The 19,716-nt window shown below is 25.1% G+C and overlaps 1 protein-coding gene and 2 non-coding genes across 4 annotated transcripts in view; 1 reads left to right on the forward strand and 2 right to left on the reverse strand.

The window, feature by feature from the left end:
• Positions 1–338: 338 nt before the first annotated feature.
• LOC126899062 (ornithine aminotransferase, mitochondrial) overlaps positions 339–19,716 on the reverse strand; it is a 24,123-nt gene continuing 4,745 nt past the window's right edge. Inside the window, exons 1-7 of one of the 2 annotated variants that reach the window (XM_050673592.1) lie at positions 4,150–4,288; positions 2,978–3,183; positions 2,684–2,908; positions 2,379–2,602; positions 2,050–2,301; positions 1,145–1,400; positions 339–619 (exon numbers count right to left, since the gene is read on the reverse strand). In XM_050673592.1, coding sequence (XP_050529549.1) covers positions 444–619; positions 1,145–1,400; positions 2,050–2,301; positions 2,379–2,602; positions 2,684–2,908; positions 2,978–3,158 — 1,314 coding nt within the window. In that variant the 5' untranslated portion in view covers positions 3,159–3,183; positions 4,150–4,288 and the 3' untranslated portion in view covers positions 339–443. Of the gene's footprint in view, positions 620–1,144; positions 1,401–2,049; positions 2,302–2,378; positions 2,603–2,683; positions 2,909–2,977; positions 3,184–4,149; positions 4,289–19,716 lie in introns of those variants that run through there. The other variant, XM_050673591.1, reaches the window with a different exon arrangement.
• Positions 6,195–6,313, forward strand: LOC126900129 (5S ribosomal RNA). Its single transcript, XR_007702800.1, has one exon. It is a non-coding gene; the product is annotated as a 5S ribosomal RNA (ribosomal RNA).
• On the reverse strand, positions 9,580–9,698 carry LOC126900130 (5S ribosomal RNA). The gene has a single exon (XR_007702801.1). It is a non-coding gene; the product is annotated as a 5S ribosomal RNA (ribosomal RNA).

Genomic DNA, 19,716 nt, shown 5'->3' on the forward strand with positions numbered 1-19,716 from the left:
TAAAAATAATACCTTCTCAGCTTCGCATCGAAGCTAAAAATACTTCATTTTACTACGCTGAATTAATAATATATTTAACTTTTGAACTTGAATACCCTCTGAATGTAAGAAGCTGTAAGAACAGTTATAGAAATGAATGTTGAAGGAAGAAGAGGTAGAGAAAGACCAAAAAAGAGATGGAAGGATGCTATTGAATGCGATTTGAGGACAGCTTATGTGAACGCAGTTGATGTGGGAGAACGTGTCAAGTGGAAGTTTAGGAAAAGGGTGGCCGACCCTGAGTAGTTGGGATTAGGGTGAGGAAGAAGAAGATTATCTGTGTTTAAAATCATCACTAATATTGTTGTCACATTATTTATTATAATTTTTTTAATAGATAGATGACAATTTTTTACATTTTAACTAAATATATATTATATTATAAAAATATTATTAACATATGATTAACTACAAGATGTTGCATTAATTGTCTTTACGATGATATCAATGCCTTCACGTAGTTCGTTTTCTTTTATAGTTAAAGCCGGTGAAAATCTTAATATATTGTTGCCAATTGGTTTTGTCACCAAACCATTTTCTTTTATAGCTAAACTCACAGCACTGGTCTCTGGACAGGTTTCTAAAAAAGTATAGAAATATAATGAATTATTTATTTTTATTACAGCAAGTGTATCATATAGAGTAGGATTTTTTGGTATGGGTTGGTATAGCCAAATCAATAATTTTGTGTTATTTGTGGTTCAAGACTAATCCACTGAATTCAATTGCTTAGTAAACGCTAATCAATTTAAAATTATTATTCTTCCCTCCAGTTATAGAATATGGATTAATTATGAAGCATATGCACAATTAAAAATCTATCCAGAGGAAGTCGCTTAATTGATCTAAACAGTTTTTAAATATTTACATTAAATCTAAGTCAAAGTTCCAAATAATATATATATATTTATTTATTTATATATATATTACTTTCAAGTCATTTTTGTAAAATGTGAATTTCATCCATTAGCATTAGGTAGTTTACTAAATTACGTTCCTCAATCTCTGACATTACATAGAAGTTTAGTTAAGTTTTAATCATTCTATCTGACATATTTTTGTTTACTTATGTATTATAAAATAATCAATTGATAATTTTTTTTACTTAGATTAAGTACAACAGCGTTAAGTAATCCTCTGCCTCTGACTTGAATCAATTTTTGTTTATCTACTCGTTTAGCAATTTCTGATCTAAATATTTCTCCCATTTTAAAGGCATTGTCAATCAAACCATCATTAATGATCACGTCTAAAGCAGCCATAGCTATTTTACATGCTAAAGGATTACCACCATACGTTGATCCATGGGTTCCAGGAGTAAGCACTCCCATTATTTCTTTATTGGCTAATACAGCGGAAATCTAAAAAAAAAAAACTTTGTTTTAGTGAGTATTGGTAAAATGTCACATAAAGTTTTAAAAAGGTCAAAAATATTTAGTATATTTTTTAAACATTTTATGTAGGGCGAAGTGCAATAAATGTAAACAAATAGAGTACTTGTAAATTCATTTTTAAAAGAAAATGCATAATTTTTTATATATACTTCAGCATTGGAATTATTTTATCAATAGAAATATGTACTGAATATTCTAATAAGAATAATGAATTTAAAGTTGTCCCATACATTTAAAGTTGCTCTATTTGATCCTAATTTTTTCCAAGTTAAAAAGTTGAAGAAAAATACTGCAAGTAATTGTAGTTGATAAAAATGTATATAGATTTAAGAAAAAGGTCGTCTATCCAAATACAATGTTCCTTGGTATTCAGATGAATAGAGTAGAAAACTAAAAAAACATTTAACATGCATGTCACATTTTTTGAAATGAAAACAATTTCTCATTGATACTATACAAATTACCATTAAAAATTAAATGTATTTATTTTTCACATTTACGTATTATTGAAAATGATCGAATTCAGCGTATTTTTAAGAAGAAAGTTATCGTAAATATTAAATTTGAGACTATATTTTATAAAATACTTTTTAGTTCTAAACAATTTTTAACTTACAGGATAAACTCCACCAGACAAAGCTTTACCGAGAATTAACAAGTCTGGTTTTACGCTTTCATAATCGACGGCTAGTAGCTTTCCAGTTCTACCTAAACCAGCTTGTACTTCATCATCTATCCATAACACATTGTATTTAGTGCATAGTTCTCGTACTCCTTTTAAATATCCAAGACTGGGTACTACGGCTCCAGCTTCTCCTTGTATTGGTTCAACCATAAATGCGCAAACGTTTGGATTTCTGAGAGCTTGCTACAAATAAAAACCAAAAAATAAATGAATCAATGAAAAATATATTAAAATATTTTAATAGTCATCATCAAAATTACTTCAAGTTTTCCCAAATCATCATAGGGAACAACTTGATAACCAGGAACATGAGGTCCAAATTCATTAAAACTGTTTGGGTCAGTTGAAGATGAAATAGCAGCAATAGTACGACCCCAGAAATTACCATGAGCAAATACTACTTGAGCTTGATTTTCTGGAATTTTTTTCACTCTATAACCCCATTTTCTGGCTATTTTGATAGAAGTTTCACCACCTTCAACACCTTTTAATATACAATAAATATATTTAACTTTGTTGTAAAAATAGATACGAATCAAAATTAATTAATACACGATTTTCTTACCCGTATTCATATTAAGCACCTTATCAAATCCAAATGTTTTTGTGAGAAATTCATTAAGTTCATACAGACAGTCGTGATGAATAGCTCTAGAAGTATGATGAAGAATTGATAACTGATCGACCATAGCTTTGATAATTTTTGGATGACAATGTCCTTGATTGAGAGTCGCAAACCCACCCAAAAAATCAAAATACTTTTTACCTTCAACGTCCCACATATATACACCTGTTTTCAATTATTTATCACCTTATACATTTAAATAACTGATAATTTTAGATACTGTAATTATTTTACCATCTCCTTTGGATATTACAACTGATAAGGGGTCATAATTGAACGCGGATACTTTCTTTTCCCTTTCAATGATTTCGGTAGATGAAGTCGCCTTCATAGATATTAACCGTGTGATACTGACATTATTGAAAAATCTTGCGTGCTTGAGTAAGTGAGAACTACGATTTTGTAAAACAGACATTTTTGAATTGACTCAAAGAACATAACTGAAAAAAATTTTGTTTTAATCATTCGAAAAGTTTTGGTAATATAAAATTAAATATATAAAATATAAAATTTTTACACAAAAATCGTTTTTTAACTTTTTATATCCATTTTCACCACTAACAACTTGTAAGACAAGTTATGGAGACAATTTTTTTTTATATTAAAGAATATTACATTAGCTTTAATTTAAGATAAATTTGAAAATGTAAGTTCACAAACGTTAATTTTTTATGCGAAAATTGCCATTTTGTATCCCCCTTAATATTGGATCTAAATATTTATATGTAAATGTACAAAGATATTAAACGATATTTAATGAAATAGAAAAAAAATATCAATGAGCAAAATGTTAAAACAATTTTATATTTCAATATATCTTTCTAATTGTTTTTAATTTTTACTCTCATCGATAAGTATTTAAGTAAACATATCTTTGATTAATCATCTAATTAAATACAAAGGGTAAAGTTGCCATATTAACTTATTAATATCTCAACTTTATTAAATAACGAACGCATTTAATGAGTATATTTATTTACACTTAAATTATAACTGTAATTTTTAAAGAAAATTATACAATGCATAATTAATTTTAAAATGTCTATTACTAAATATATAATTTAATATGTCGTATAAAATGTATATTTTATTTGGTAAGAATTTAATAATGAGATATTTTATAAACGTTTTATCATTGATAAAAACGTATTTTTAATAAACAATTTTTTTTAATTCTGACAATAATAACCTCAACTAAATATTTTTTTGATTTTTTAGTGTATTGTTGAACATAAACGAGAAGAAAAATAATACGAAAGAATAAAACAAGCTACTCGTCGATGCTAAAATATGTATAATCTCAGTTCTAACAAATTAAAAAATAAATAAATGAGTAACAAAAAATGTTCAGTAGATCAAATATATATATAATAGAATAAAAGAAATTGAAAAATAATTTTACTTACAGTGTCCTAATAAGACGACTATAATGAGCAAATGATGTAAACAAAATTGCACAAGTATAATTAACTGTATTCCATTTAAATAATCTAACAGTAATCTATGGTTCGATGTACACGCTAATTATTTACATAATTTATTTGACAATACTGAACTCTAGAGATAAAACAGTACTGGGTAACGTTAACTATTTAATCAAAATTACTTTTTTTACTCGAATTTTTAAAAAATGTTAATTATACTATTTTGTACTAGATCTTGAATGAGGTAAAATATAACAATCAAATAAAATTAATTTACTGGTTTTTATATTATTTAGTATTGTATACTTCAAATTATTCTGTAGTAAGAAACTGACCACCTTATATCAAAAACATATTGTTAGAATTAACTCAAAATTTCATTAACATGCACTTGTATAAACAAAATCACGTTTTATGTATGATTTAATGAGCAAAATAAAAATTCATATGTTTAGTCATTTTTATTAAAAAGATAATTCCTAAAATTTTTGAGTACCAGTATTTTTTACAGCTACTAATAGTTACAATACTTAAGTCAATAGATACAATTATTTTCAAACTATCAAACTTTTTATTTATTGTTAAATAACGTAATAAATATAACTATTTCTACTTATGTTAAAATTTCAACGATATATTACACAAATATCAATTTAAAATAAAACAAGAAATTACACTAATATTATTTGTACAATAAAACAATGTTCCTTTACCATCAAAAATGCTTTAAACTATAAGCTAATTTTAAATCGTAAAATAAAAAAAATCTAATCTCAAAGACATTTTCAACTTCAATTTTGAATACAACACTTCTTCTTTTTTTTTGTCCAGAATTTATTTTCTTAGTCGTTACAATCCTAATTTTTTTATTATTATTATTAAACAGAGTATCATTAAAAAAAAACTCAATATCTAAGTATAAAAAATTATTATAAATATCGAAAAAGATTCTTTTTATTTAATAATAGAAATAGAAATAAAAGAAAGGCTATACTACAACAACAAAAAAATAAATAAATAGTATTATACCGTTTCTTTAATAATATGATATCATAACCCACTCAATTACTTACAGAATAATAATAATTTAAACATTTTTTTTTTTTGCTTATCTTTAGTTACACATTATTCTTGAATTATTAACTATGTAATACTTTTTATGTTCATCCCTTATGCCTGATAAGGGTGTAAACTTTGTCTTTTTAAATGGGAACACATATTTTGAATTTAATAAAATGTTTGAGTTTTTAATTCAATAGTAAATGGAATTTGAATTTTTAATATAACTTAATTAGTTTATTAGCTGTAAACATTTAAAGTTTCAAATTTTTGAGTTAATATACATGTATAATACACAAGAAATTATAAATACAGGTAGCTATTTGGATTTTTATGACATTGCAGTTACAGNGCTATTTGAATTTTTATGACATTGCAGTTACAGTCACGAATTGTTTATTATCAATTATGACTATCATAGATATAATTTCTGTATTGTCAGTTAGTGTATTTATAAACTCACAACAATGTGCCTTACTACCAAGGATAATAACAATGGTGTGTACCTTCTAATATCGATGTCATAAAAAACCAATTAGCTACCTGTATTTGTAATACTATGTGTATTATACATGTATATTAATTTAAAAAATTGAAACTTTAAGTGTTTATATTTAATAAACAAATAAAGTTATATTAAAAATTCAAACATTTTATTAAATTATAATGTGTTCCCATTTAAAAAGACAAAGTTGACACCCTTACAAGGTAATAAGGTATGAACATAAAAAGTTTTAAATAGTTAATAATTCAAGAATAATGTATAACTAAAGAGAACCAAAAAAAAAATGTTTAAATTATTATTAATCTGTAAGTAATTGAATAGGTTATGATAAAAAAATCACTCTGTATAGGTTAACAAAATAAAACTTATTTTATACATAAAAAAATTAATATAAATTAAATAATGTTATTTTATTACATTTCTTATATATGTTTCAAAAATACTATAAAACAACTTGTTCCTCGCCAACGACCATACCACGTTGAATACACCAGTTCTCGTCCGATCACTGAAGTTAAGCAACGTCGGGCGTAGTTAGTACTTGGATGGGTGACCGCTTGGGAACACTGCGTGTCGTTGGCTTTTTTTCTTCTTTTTTCTGTTTAATGTTGCAAAAATATGTATAGTCATATATATCTCATATTTTCACCTATCATTTATTTGTATAAATTATTGTACGTTTTTCCTTATGAATTTTAGTTTTATGTTACATTAAAACTAATAAATATTAATTATTTATTATTTTTACAATAATTAATACAATTTTAGCTTCGATGCGAAGCTGAGAAGGTATTAATTTTACTATGATGTGTTTTTTTTTTTTTTTTATGTCTGTTGCCACTTTTTCTCAGCTCTCACTGGACCGATTTCTTTCAAAAGTACGTCAAAAGATCACAAATCGTATCTAGCTGGNGATTTCTTTTAACAATACGTCAAAAGATCACAAATTGTATCTAGTTGAAGACATTACCCTTAAAAATTGAAAAAAATTCCCTCGTTCCCCGCAAATGGGGGAGATATCCAAAAAAATTACAAATTTAAAAATCGGTAAATTTCTTCATTTTTTNAATATCCAAAAAAATTACAAATTTAAAAATCGGTAAATTTCTTCACTTTTTTTCTTAAAACTTCCATAATTTTTTGAAAAATAAACAAATCAACATGATTTTTTTTTCTACTAAAACCTTAGATATTTCCCTTTCGTTTGATATCATTTTTTTGAAAATCTAACACTTAATCTGCTCATGGGGGGGATTTATAATAGCAACTTTTTTACAAAAACTAACTTTTTCAACTTAATTTTTGAAAATGTTCCGGAAATACTGCGTCCTTTAAACATATATCAAATTAAAGCTTTTTATTAAAATTGGACAAATTCCCCTTATATAGGGGGCGTTCAAAACTTGAAATATTGTAAAAAACATAAATCTTTTTCAACTGAACTTTTGAAAATGTTCCGGAAATACTGCGTCCTTTAAACATATATCAAATTAAAGCTTTTTATTAAAATTGGACAAATTCCCCTTATATAGGGGGCGTTCAAAACTTGAAATATTGTAAAAAACATAAATCTTCTTCAACTGAACTTTTGAAAATGTTCCGGGAATACTGCGTCCTTTAAACATATATCAAATCAAAAGTTATGTTATATACAATCAAATGAAATAAAAAAATTTGTCCCGACATCTTATCTTCTGCATGTAAACGGCTGTCGTAGTTAAAAAAACGCTATTTTTGTGTTAAAATTTTCGATTTTCGATTTTAAATTTTCAACTTAAAAATGCTATAACTTTTTGAAAAATGTATATATCAGCACAAATTTTTTTTTTCTAAATACATTATAAGTACATCTTTCATTTGACATACTTTTTATTAAAATTGGACAAATTCCCCTTATATAGGAGGCGTTCAAAACTTGAAATATTGTAAAAAACATAGATCTTTTTCAACTGAACTTTTGAAAATGTTCCAAAAAAATTCTACGTCCTCTAAATATATATCAAATGAAAAAAAAAAGATTTGTCCCGACATCTTATCTTCTATGTGCAAATGGCTGTCGAAATTATAAAAAAAATGTAATATTTGCGATAAAAATCACCTTTTATAACGATGTTTTTTGTACTTAAAACTGCCATAACTTTTTCAAATATTAACTAATCAAAATAATATTTCTTTATATTGAAACCTTAGGTAATTTTCTTTCATTTGATATCATTTTTTTTTGAAAATCTAACACTTATTCTGCTCACAGGGGGGATTTAAAATAGCAACTTTTTTACAAAAACTAACTTTTTCAACTTAATTTTTGAAAATGTTCCGGAAATACTGCGTCCTTTAAACATATATCAAATTAAAGCTTATTTTATGTACTATTAAATGAAAAAAAAAAATTTGTCCCGACGACCTATCTTCTATGCGCAAAAGGCTACCGTATTCAAAAATATGCAATTTTTTTTATTAAAATTCTGGGTTTTATTTTATTTTAAAATATCTTATGAGGGGATTACACTGATTTTCATAAATATTATATCAATCTAAATGACATAGTATAAAAAATTAATCATATTTATGATTTATAGGGTTTTTCTTATTTATAACTTTATTTAAAAAGTTATATGTTAAAAAAATAAAATGATTCTATGCGCAAATGGCTACCATGTTCAAAAATATGCTATTTTAAAAAATTTTTTTTTTTTTAATTAAACACTATCTACAGATTTGCATCGAAGAGTTTTTTATGATAGTGATTTTAATCACTGTCAGATATCATCTATACTGGACCCAACTTTGCCACGACCCCACTGTGCCGCCNATCTATACTGGACCCAACTTTGCCACGACCCCACTGTGCTGTGTTTTTGTTTTAATAGATTTTATGACCATCAAATTTTGTCAGGCTATGGTATTTTTTAATTCTTTTAAGATATCAATAAAAAAAACGGTAGCACAGTGGGGTCGCGGCATAGTGGAGACATTGCATAGTAGGGTCCAGTATAGATTTAATCTGNCTGTATTAAGCTTTTTCCGGTATCCAACAACAATAGCAATTAATGCAAATTTGAGGAGGTTAGATTCCCTAAAAATTAAAGGAAAAAAACACGACAGAGTAAAACTAATAGTTTCAGCTACGCACCATATTATAACACTGTAAATAATTTTTTACTTACAAAAATAAAACAGAATTTTACAAGTATAAACATTTTAGTAAAATATTAAACTATCCAATAATATTTACTTTATACTTAATATTTATAAATTAATAAGTTATATAATTAATACATTATACAATCAACCTTAACTAGTAAATTATATTTACAATTATACTATAAAATAGTTTTACCTATCTATTAAATTTAATTAACTAATTAAGCCAATATAAACCACCGCTATACTGTACAAATATAGGTGGGTGGGGAAGAAAAAAGTATGTTACCGATAGCCACCCTCAAATCAAATATTGGCCAAGCACTTGACCAGTACACAAGTATGCATTAGTGACCTACAAGTGTAAACTTATCAAGCCATAAATTCCTTTGACTTGTGTCACATTTACATATGTACATAGAACTTCACAAACAAACTATTGCTCTAAACGTATACAGGGTGATTTTTTTATCATAACCCAGACACAAAAAAAATATAAAAAAAAAACACATCATAGTAAAACCAATACCTTTTCAGCTTCGCATCGAAGCTAAAAGGAAAAAAAGAAAGAGTAACAAAACAAAAATTCATAAGGAAAAACGTACAATCATTTATCTAAATATAAAATAAATGACAGGTGAATATATGAGATATATATGACTATACATATTTTTGCAACATCAAACAGAAAAATGAAGAAAAAAAGTCAACGGCACGCAGTGTTCCCAAGCGGTCACCCATCCAAGTACTAATTACGCCCGACGTTGCTTAACTTCAGTGATCGGACGACAACTGGTGTATTCAACGTGGTATGGTCGTTGGCGAGGAGCATGTTGTTTTATAGCATTTTTAAAATATGTATTAGAAATGTTATAAATATAAAACACTTAAAATATTTGCATTTTTTTTTACGTGTGTTTTTGGTTAATAAATTTGCTAAGGGTCTTAATTGTTTACGGTAAGGTATTCTATCAAATATAAACCTTAACATTTAAGCTGTATAAAAAATGTCCCAGAAAATTTNATATAAACCTTAACATTTAAGCTGTATAAAAAATGTCCCAGAAAATTTTTATTATTTCTGATAATGTGAATTATTTCAGTTAATAAATTGCCAATTTTGGAGTGGCCATTGCTTCTATGTCCTCTATAACACTTCTGTATTTTGTTAAAATGGGTAAAACACATCTATAAAAATTTACTATCAACTTAATTTCCTACGAGGCAATATAGAGTTTGAAACATTATCTCACATTTTTTGGTCCATGAAAATAAATATTATTTTAAAAAGAAGATTATTTAAACAAATGATTTAATACTAAGATGAACTTCCTATGAACTTCCACAACTCTATGTTTTAAAAGATACTTTGACCCCCATAATAAATGTCTAAATTTACTACTATGTTTTTCATATAACTGGTTCATTATGTTTCAAGTTTAATTTTTGAATAAATTTAACATTAAACTTTAATAATATAACCGGTAAAGTTTGTATTTCAGAAAATTTTGTTTATACATATGTTACTCACTTTTTACTATTACAAGATAGACGAGTGGCATGTTGGTACAACTCTTTTAAAACATACTCATCTAAAAGCTAATTTAACCTGACTTATGTCTTATACTACTTTTTACTTTTTTTGCATCTTTGTTAATAATAAAAACTTTTTTGTTAGATTTTATGTTTAAGTTGTCTTTTATATGAACGATGGGTTGATACGGAGGCCAGGAGATTGTTTTTTTTACTGGAGAAAAATTATCAAGAATGGCCATTGTTAAATAGAATAACTAGAAATGGAGCTGGATCATTATTTACAGATGTTACGTTTGGTGGTTATGTAATAATATACATAGCTTTATTTATAGCTTATTTGACGAGTGAACTGAAAAACAGTATGTATTGAGAGATATATTACTTATTATTTAAAAATCATTATTATAATTTTAAGTTTAGGAAACATTTGTATTGGCTATTGGTTCAATTTTGTTTATTGCTGTTGGGTGTTTAGTAGTTGACAGTATTCCAGGAAATCTCGTAGCTAGTGCTTTAATACTCAGTTGTTTATATATTGGATATATGTTTATCTAATAAACTAGACGAAAAAAAACGAGACTTCCAAAAAATACCCGATGTGGTGATATTGCTCGAACTTAAAATGCTCTTGACATGGTTGATACAATACGGTCTAACAAATAGTTTGCCAAAAGATCAAAAAATTAATTATAGTAATGGCCATACTAATGGTTATTCCAATGTCCACACTAATGGCGATAAAAATAGTTACACAAATGGTATTTAAAAAAAAAAAGATATAATGGAAAAAAAACGGTAGCACAGTGGGGTCGAGGCACAGTGTGGACGAGGCATTGATAGGACGAGTATAGATGATATCTGACAGTAATTAAAATCACTATCATAAGAAACGCTTCGATGCAAATCTATAGATAGTGTTTAATTCTAAGAAATTGGTGGATGATTATAAAAGCAACATCACGTCTTATTTCTTTAATTATATCCTGATTAGTAGTTCTTTGATTTTGAAAATATAATATATTAATAAATGCTAATTATAGTTATTAAATTTAGTATGAAATTGATATTCAATAATTTAATATTGTAATTTATACGGTGAAACTATAAAAATAATAAAGTAGTATAATATATTGCTTTACTTTTACGTGTATCAAAATTTACAGAATTTACCGAGCTTGATGCAATATTTTTCAATAAAATCTGTTTGTTACTATAAATAAATACACTGGACTACAAGGAACTTTCATCAGAAGCAAAAATATACTTTTCTAAATCAACTTTTCGCGTTGTTTTTTAATCTGCAATTAGACTTTTTCTATCACTTCTAATTTTTTATTTTATTACTAATTACATATAAAATAATAATTAAAAGAAAAAAAAATTGTTTTCTAATTATAACTGATTTTGATTTTTAATATGTTAAAAATAATCAGTACAAATTTTCATTTTTAACCTATTTTTTTGGTTCTTTAAAGCTGATGAAAAATTTTTGATAAAGTATTGTGAAAGTTTATAGTAAAAAAAATTGAATATGTTACCATAACTTTTAGCTCAATTACAAGTTAGAAATTGACATCATTAACTGACTTTGATTATTAATATGTTAAAAATAAGGAAAATTACGTATTTAACCTATATTTTTAATCCTTTAAAGTTAAATTTTTGTGAATGTTTATAATTAAAAAAAATTTATTTATTTTACCATAACTTTTAACTCAATTGGCAAGTTTGAAATTGACATCATTAAATAGAAAATTTTATGAGAATTAAAACAATGGTATTTTTAAGATTAATGTGCAGTTAGGAAGTTTTATAATTAGCTCAATATTTTTTTGCATTTTTATCGTAATAGACAATTTAAATAGAAGTAATACTAATCATTTCCTAGTAACTTTTGGTGTTTAAATAATTAGCAATTGAAATAATCAGAACTTAATTAAATTTAATGATTTACTTTAACTAAATGAACCAATCAAAACAAAGTTGTTAAAAAGATTTACTCAATTGAGCGTATTATAAAATTTGATTATAATTGTAAAAACCCATTGTTGATTCAGGAGATACTAACAATCATTTTTTTTATAAATGATTTATATAGCAACATGTTACCAAAAAATTTGTAATATTATAGTCTAGTATTAGCACACACAAATAGAGTAAAAAAATTATTAAATTACAAAGTAAAATGATTTAATTTTGTAGTTAAAACCTATCATATCAAATTATCATGTCAAACTTGATTGGTCAATAAATACTCTGAAAACATTAATAATCAATGATTTTAATTGTATGTATGGAGAACATGGAATAAGTAACTGTTTAATTGATAAATTAGAATTTTTTTCAATTTTTGAGGGTAATATCTTCAACTAGATACGAATTGTAATCATTTGACGTATCGTTGAAAAATGTAGGTCAAGTTAGCGCAGAGAAAATAAATGATAGTCACAAAAAAATATCTTCTCAGCTTTGCATCGAAGCTAAAACCTAACATATATTGAAATAATTTTAATATGAATAAGAAATTTCTTCTCGAGAGGGGCGACTACAGGGATGGGATCATTGATCTTTATTGAAGTTCTTGAATCTAAATGAGATAAAAATCAAATGAGCTGAAAATTTATTCTAACTCAAAAAGAATTAAGAAAAAAATTCTTTGACATACGCGGATTGGAACCTTGTACCCCAAGCTCATAAGACACAAATGATACTGACTCGGCAACCGTACTTCCCTTCCGACGCTTGCAAAAAATAGCAATTTAAGCTAATTCAAACTTCAAAGTTATTTTTCTCGACTTAAAAAAAGCAAAAATATTTAAATAAGTTTAACTGTCTGTACTATATCAATTTTATTTATATATTATTTATGAGAATCTGTGTACTCCCCCTGTCAGGTATTATAAAATAAAATAAAATACAAAACCAAAATTCAAATTTTAATGTTACTTTTTCGACTTTAAAAAAGCAAAAAAATTTAAATATGTTTAACTTTAAATGTCTTATGAACTTTATTCTATGTTAATTAAATATTGTAATATTAATGAAAGTCAGTGTATTCCCCTTGTAAGATATTTTAAAATAAAATAAAAAACAAAACCCAGAATTTTAACACAAAAATAGCATATTTTTGAATACGGTAGTCATTATCACCATGGAGACAAATCCAGAGATCAAATTTTCTTTTTCAAATTAAAGTATATTACATAAGCTTAAATTTAAGATATGTATAAAATGTGTCAGTATTTTTGGAACACTTTCAAAAATTTAATTAAAAATATTCTAGTTTCAATACGCATGTTTAAAGTTTTGACCCCCTTGTATAAAGGGGTATGATCCGATTTACAAAATAAGTGTGTCAGATGAAAGGGGTATATAAAAATTATTTATAAAAAAATAATAATATTGATCCATACACTTTTCAATAAGTTATAGCATTATAAAGTTAAAAATGTAAAAAATAAAATCTAGAATTTTCACACAAAAATAGCATTTGATAGCCATTTTTACTGTGAAGACAAAATAAAGTTCAATAATTTTTTTTTCCATAATAAAGTACATTACATTAGTTTTAATTTCAGATATATATAAAAGTGTCAGATTTTCCGGAACACTTTCAAAAGTTAAGTGTAAAAGTAAATTTTTTGTGAAAAAGTCATTTTGAATCCTCCTCTGTACGCAGGTTAAAAGTTAGATTTACAAAAAAATATACCAAATGATAGGTAAAGACATAAAGCATCTATAAAAAAAATTATATTGTTTTGGTTATTTTTAAAAAAGTTTTGGAAATTTTAAGTAAAAAAAATTGAAATAATGTCAAAAGTTGCGATTTTTAAATTTGTAATTTTTTGGGAGATTTCCCCAGTTTACGAGGGAACTAGGGAATTTTTTTCAATTTTTGAGGGTAATGTCTTCGATTAGATACGATTTGTGATCTTTGACATAATATTCATCAAAATCGCTCTATCTCAGCTGAGCGTTCACAGACACAAAAAAATAAATACAAAAATTTAAAAAAAAACACATTATAGTAAAATTAATACTTTCTCAGCTTTGTATCGAAGCTAACATACTAAAATAAGCATATTGTCTCTAGTGTGGCCAATTAATATTTCATTAAGATCATTGTTATTAACAAAAATTATGTAATTAGAAATGCAGAATATTTTTTTTAGAATAATTTTCAAATAATTTCCTACATTAATAAAGTTGAGGAATTTTTTTCAATATTTGGCTGAATTTTAACTAGATTAAAATCGGGTTCTTTTGATGTTTGGATCATTCAAATTTTACTGAATTTTGGAAATATTTATATATTAAAAATTTCTCTCAAATCTTATATAATTAATTAATGTTCTCAATAATACTAACTGCATAATATTGTAGTTATTAATTAGTTTTAAATAGCACTTAAAAATGTTTTTTTAACGTTATAGTTCTAATTATAGTGCCAAATGATATTACTGTAGAACGATAAACGTTTGAATATCAAGAAATTATTTTTTTTTGTAATATCGTTCAACAAAATAAGTAAAATAAAAAAAACCATATCCAAAATAATTTTGTAGTATAAACGTTATAAAAAAAACATGTAAAACGTTAATTGAATTAAAATATTATTTAAAAAGTTGTATATGATAAATTCATAATTATTTTCCTAAAGGAATAACTAGAAAACAGTAGACTAGCAAATATACTTCTATTAAGATAAAATGGAATATATTTCTTATTCTGCGTGCAAATTAACGAAATGTGTAAATAAAATAAATATGTCATTTTCTTACAATATATGCAATAAAATGTATTGATAATTATAAAACTCTTAGTAAAAATAACTTGATAAAAAAGTTAAAAATAACTTAGAATATTTATTTTGTGTATATACAAATAGGTAGTAACTGTTGCTCATTATTTACTTATATAAGTAATAAAGTTGAACAGAAGGATAATAAAATTTTATAGCTATTTATACATAACGAATGACTTGTACAAAGTATAAAATAAAAGATTAAATGGCTGAAATTTTAGAGTAGTGAAGTGGATAAGAAATATAAATAGAGTGGCTAAGTAAAACCATGGATTTTTTCGAAAAAGTTAAATTATTTGCAATGTAAAAAAAAACCCAGCACAGGGGGTCGCGGCACAGTAGTGACGTGGCATAGTTGGATCAAGTATAATGATATCTAACAGTGATTAAAATCACTATCATAAAAAACGCTTCAATGCAAATCTGTAGATAGTGTTTAATTTTAAAAATNTAAACGCTTCGATGCAAATCTTTAGATAGTGTTTAATTTTAAAAATATGGTGTATTATTCCAAAAGCTACATGATCTGCTAGTTCCTTATTAATATCCTGATTAAGATAAAGTATGTCGCATGAAAAAGGGAATATTAAAAATATTATTTCTCATGAAAAAATTGTATTGCATAAACTTTTCAATAAGTTGTTATAGCACTTTAAAGTAAAAAATGTAAATTATAAAATCGAGAATTTTCACACAAAAATAGCATTCGGTAGCCATTTTCATCACGAAGTCCAGAGGTCAAATTTTTTTTTTCATAATAAAGTACATTACATTAGCTTTAATTTAAGATATATATAAAAGTGTCAGACCTTCCGGAACATTTTCAAAAGTTAAGTTGAAAAAGTTAATTTTTTGTGAAAAAGTTGTCATTTTAAATCCCCCCCTGTGGGCAGGTTAAGTGTCAGATTTACAAAAAAAATATACCAAATGATAGGTAAAGACATCAAGCATCTATATAAAAAAGAATTATATTGATATGTTCATTTTTGAAAAAGTTACGGCAGTTTTTAGTAAAAAAAATTGAAAAAATTTCGAAAATTAGCGATTTTTAAATTTGTAATTTTTTTGGAGGTTTCCCCCATTTACGGGGAACAAGGGAAATTTTTTCAATTTTTGAGGGTAATGTCTTTGACTAGATACGATTTGTGATCTTTTGACGTATCGTTGAAAGAAATCCGTTCGGTGAGAGCTGAGAAAAAGTGGTAACAGACACAAAAAAAAAAATAAAAAAAAAAACATAGTAAAACCAATACCTTCTCAGCTTCGCATCGAAGCTAAAAGAAAACAAAACTCAGTTTTTTTCGAAATACAGTCAAAAGATATAATTTAAAACATCTCATAACTTTAATTGAAATAAAATTTAAACGTTTTAAATACTATAACACTTGAAACATATTAATATGTAAATGTTTAATTAAACCACATCATTAATCAAAAAATAATTTAATCGTTTAAAACATAATAACGAAAAAAAAATTTTTATTTATTTTTATATAATATTTATTTATATAATATATTAAAAATAAATCGTGATAATATAATATATTATATTATTTATCACGATCTCCTCAAAACAATATGTTGTTAAAAATCCTTTCCTGATCATAATTGAAATATTGAGTTGAATTGAAAAGGTGTAGTTCTCCTCTCAACATATTACTACTTATTACTATAAATGCTGTATAAATCAAATATCATAATTTACATATATTTATATCTCCAAGCAAAAATTATTACAAGAAATCTAATATCTCAATAAATGTTTTCAAACTGAAATAAATTGAGTAACTTGAACAATAGCTATCAAATATGCTAAAGTTAAGACGGTTTCCCACGACTGGTGTACTTGCCAAGTATATCAATAATTGTATATTTGTCAAATCATCCAATTATTAACTAGTGGAGCATTCCCATGAGTGGTATACTTGACAAGTATACCAATACTTATACAANAAGTGGTAACAGACACAAAAAAAAAAATAAAAAAAAAAACATAGTAAAACCAATACCTTCTCAGCTTCGCATCGAAGCTAAAAGAAAACAAAACTCAGTTTTTTTCGAAATACAGTCAAAAGATATAATTTAAAACATCTCATAACTTTAATTGAAATAAAATTTAAACGTTTTAAATACTATAACACTTGAAACATATTAATATGTAAATGTTTAATTAAACCACATCATTAATCAAAAAATAATTTAATCGTTTAAAACATAATAACGAAAAAAAAATTTTTATTTATTTTTATATAATATTTATTTATATAATATATTAAAAATAAATCGTGATAATATAATATATTATATTATTTATCACGATCTCCTCAAAACAATATGTTGTTAAAAATCCTTTCCTGATCATAATTGAAATATTGAGTTGAATTGAAAAGGTGTAGTTCTCCTCTCAACATATTACTACTTATTACTATAAATGCTGTATAAATCAAATATCATAATTTACATATATTTATATCTCCAAGCAAAAATTATTACAAGAAATCTAATATCTCAATAAATGTTTTCAAACTGAAATAAATTGAGTAACTTGAACAATAGCTATCAAATATGCTAAAGTTAAGACGGTTTCCCACGACTGGTGTACTTGCCAAGTATATCAATAATTGTATATTTGTCAAATCATCCAATTATTAACTAGTGGAGCATTCCCATGAGTGGTATACTTGACAAGTATACCAATACTTATACAATTGTACAAGTAATAAATAAAAGCCAAGTATACTATTCCTACGACTGGATCAAATGCCAAATAATTGTATTGGGGGTGGGACCTGAAAAATATGAAGTCATGTATCATTTGCTTTTTTAGCGCTGCAGTGTTAGGACGTTTTAGTGAGTTATTTAAAATACATTTTTTAGTATTGCTAGTTTTGATACCTTTTAGTTTAATACTATTTTTGTTAAGATAGTTCTTTAACTTTTACCTATAATTTTTAGGTTTTATTTATTTAATTAACCTTAAGTTCATTAAAATGGCTAATGATAATGAAAAATAACTATTTATGCTTCATATATAATTATGTGTGGAGTACTTAAAGTACAAACAATTAATTGAAAAAAGAAAGAAGATGGTGGATGACATCGTTATATAAAGGCAGACAAAGGTAAATTTTACGTTAAAAACTAGTAAATTACATTTATTAATCGATTTTAAGTAGCCAAATAATTTATTAATATTTCCTACCAAAGTAAATTTTCTTTTTTTTATGTATAATTTTTAGAATTTTAGTTATTATTAACTATAATATGAGTAATTAATTGGTTTGTTGTCGTGCAAAAAAGTGGCTTGTGACTTATTTTTTTTTCGATTATATTTTTAAGTTGAAAAAAACTTTTATATCGATAATAAATAATAAATAATAAACAATAGTATACTTCTCAATAGTTTAATTTCATTTATTCGAAAATTTTTAGTCATTCAAAGAAATTTCAACCTTTAATTACTGATAGAAAAATAAATTTCACTTCTTTACGACAACAACGAATTAATACTAATAGTAAATATAGCTGATGTCATCGCGTGTAGTTACACTTAAAGTTTAATAACACTTTCCTGAATTATATAAAGTTTATACTTCATTAATTTTGTAATAAAATATAATTTTTTTAAAAGTCCATCAGAATGAGCAAGTTTATGTAATGTTGTAACTCGTTAAATTAAATTTTTGTAGAGTTATTTCAGCGAAGTAAAAAAAAAACAAAAATGTTTTAACCTAGTATCAAGTGTTTGAAAAAAATCAACTAAAGTTAACTTTTTTAAAAATATGTATTTTAAAAGCAAAGAATTTTTTTTTCTTTTAAAAATTTTTTCTGACTTTTATAATAATGAAAATCCTCGCATAATACATAATGCTCATTCAATACTTCAAAACATTTTTACTGCATTAATATAAGTTTTGATAATGAAACGCATTCAATTTATAACATTAATAAATTTATCTACTTTTTTTTTAGTAATTTGGCATTTTCAGTAAAGCCTTTTATTTATTTACTACCTATATTCGTTTTTCGCTTGCATTCTTATTATGATTACTTATAGGTGATACATACTGATATAAACGTAAAGAGTTATCATTTTACTTAATTTTTATGAGCCGGATTGCAAAAACAAAAAATTGGCCGATTAATTCATTTTCATTTCATTATAGCCATCAAAGGTTGAAATAAAACTGTTTTTACACTTATAGTTCTAATTAAACTTTATAAAATAGAAAATGCTATTACTATAAAATATTTTTCAGTACTAAACTGTATTAAGCTTTTTCCGGTATCCAACAACAATAGCAATTAATGCAAATTTGAGGAGGTTAGATTCCCTAAAAATTAAAGGAAAAAAACACGACAGAGTAAAACTAATAGTTTCAGCTACGCACCATATTATAACACTGTAAATAATTTTTTACTTACAAAAATAAAACAGAATTTTACAAGTATAAACATTTTAGTAAAATATTAAACTATCCAATAATATTTACTTTATACT

Source organism: Daktulosphaira vitifoliae, unplaced genomic scaffold, assembly GCF_025091365.1.
Source record: "Daktulosphaira vitifoliae isolate Bord-2020 unplaced genomic scaffold, ASM2509136v1 Scaffold_2, whole genome shotgun sequence".
Classification (NCBI taxonomy): domain Eukaryota; kingdom Metazoa; phylum Arthropoda; class Insecta; order Hemiptera; family Phylloxeridae; genus Daktulosphaira; species Daktulosphaira vitifoliae.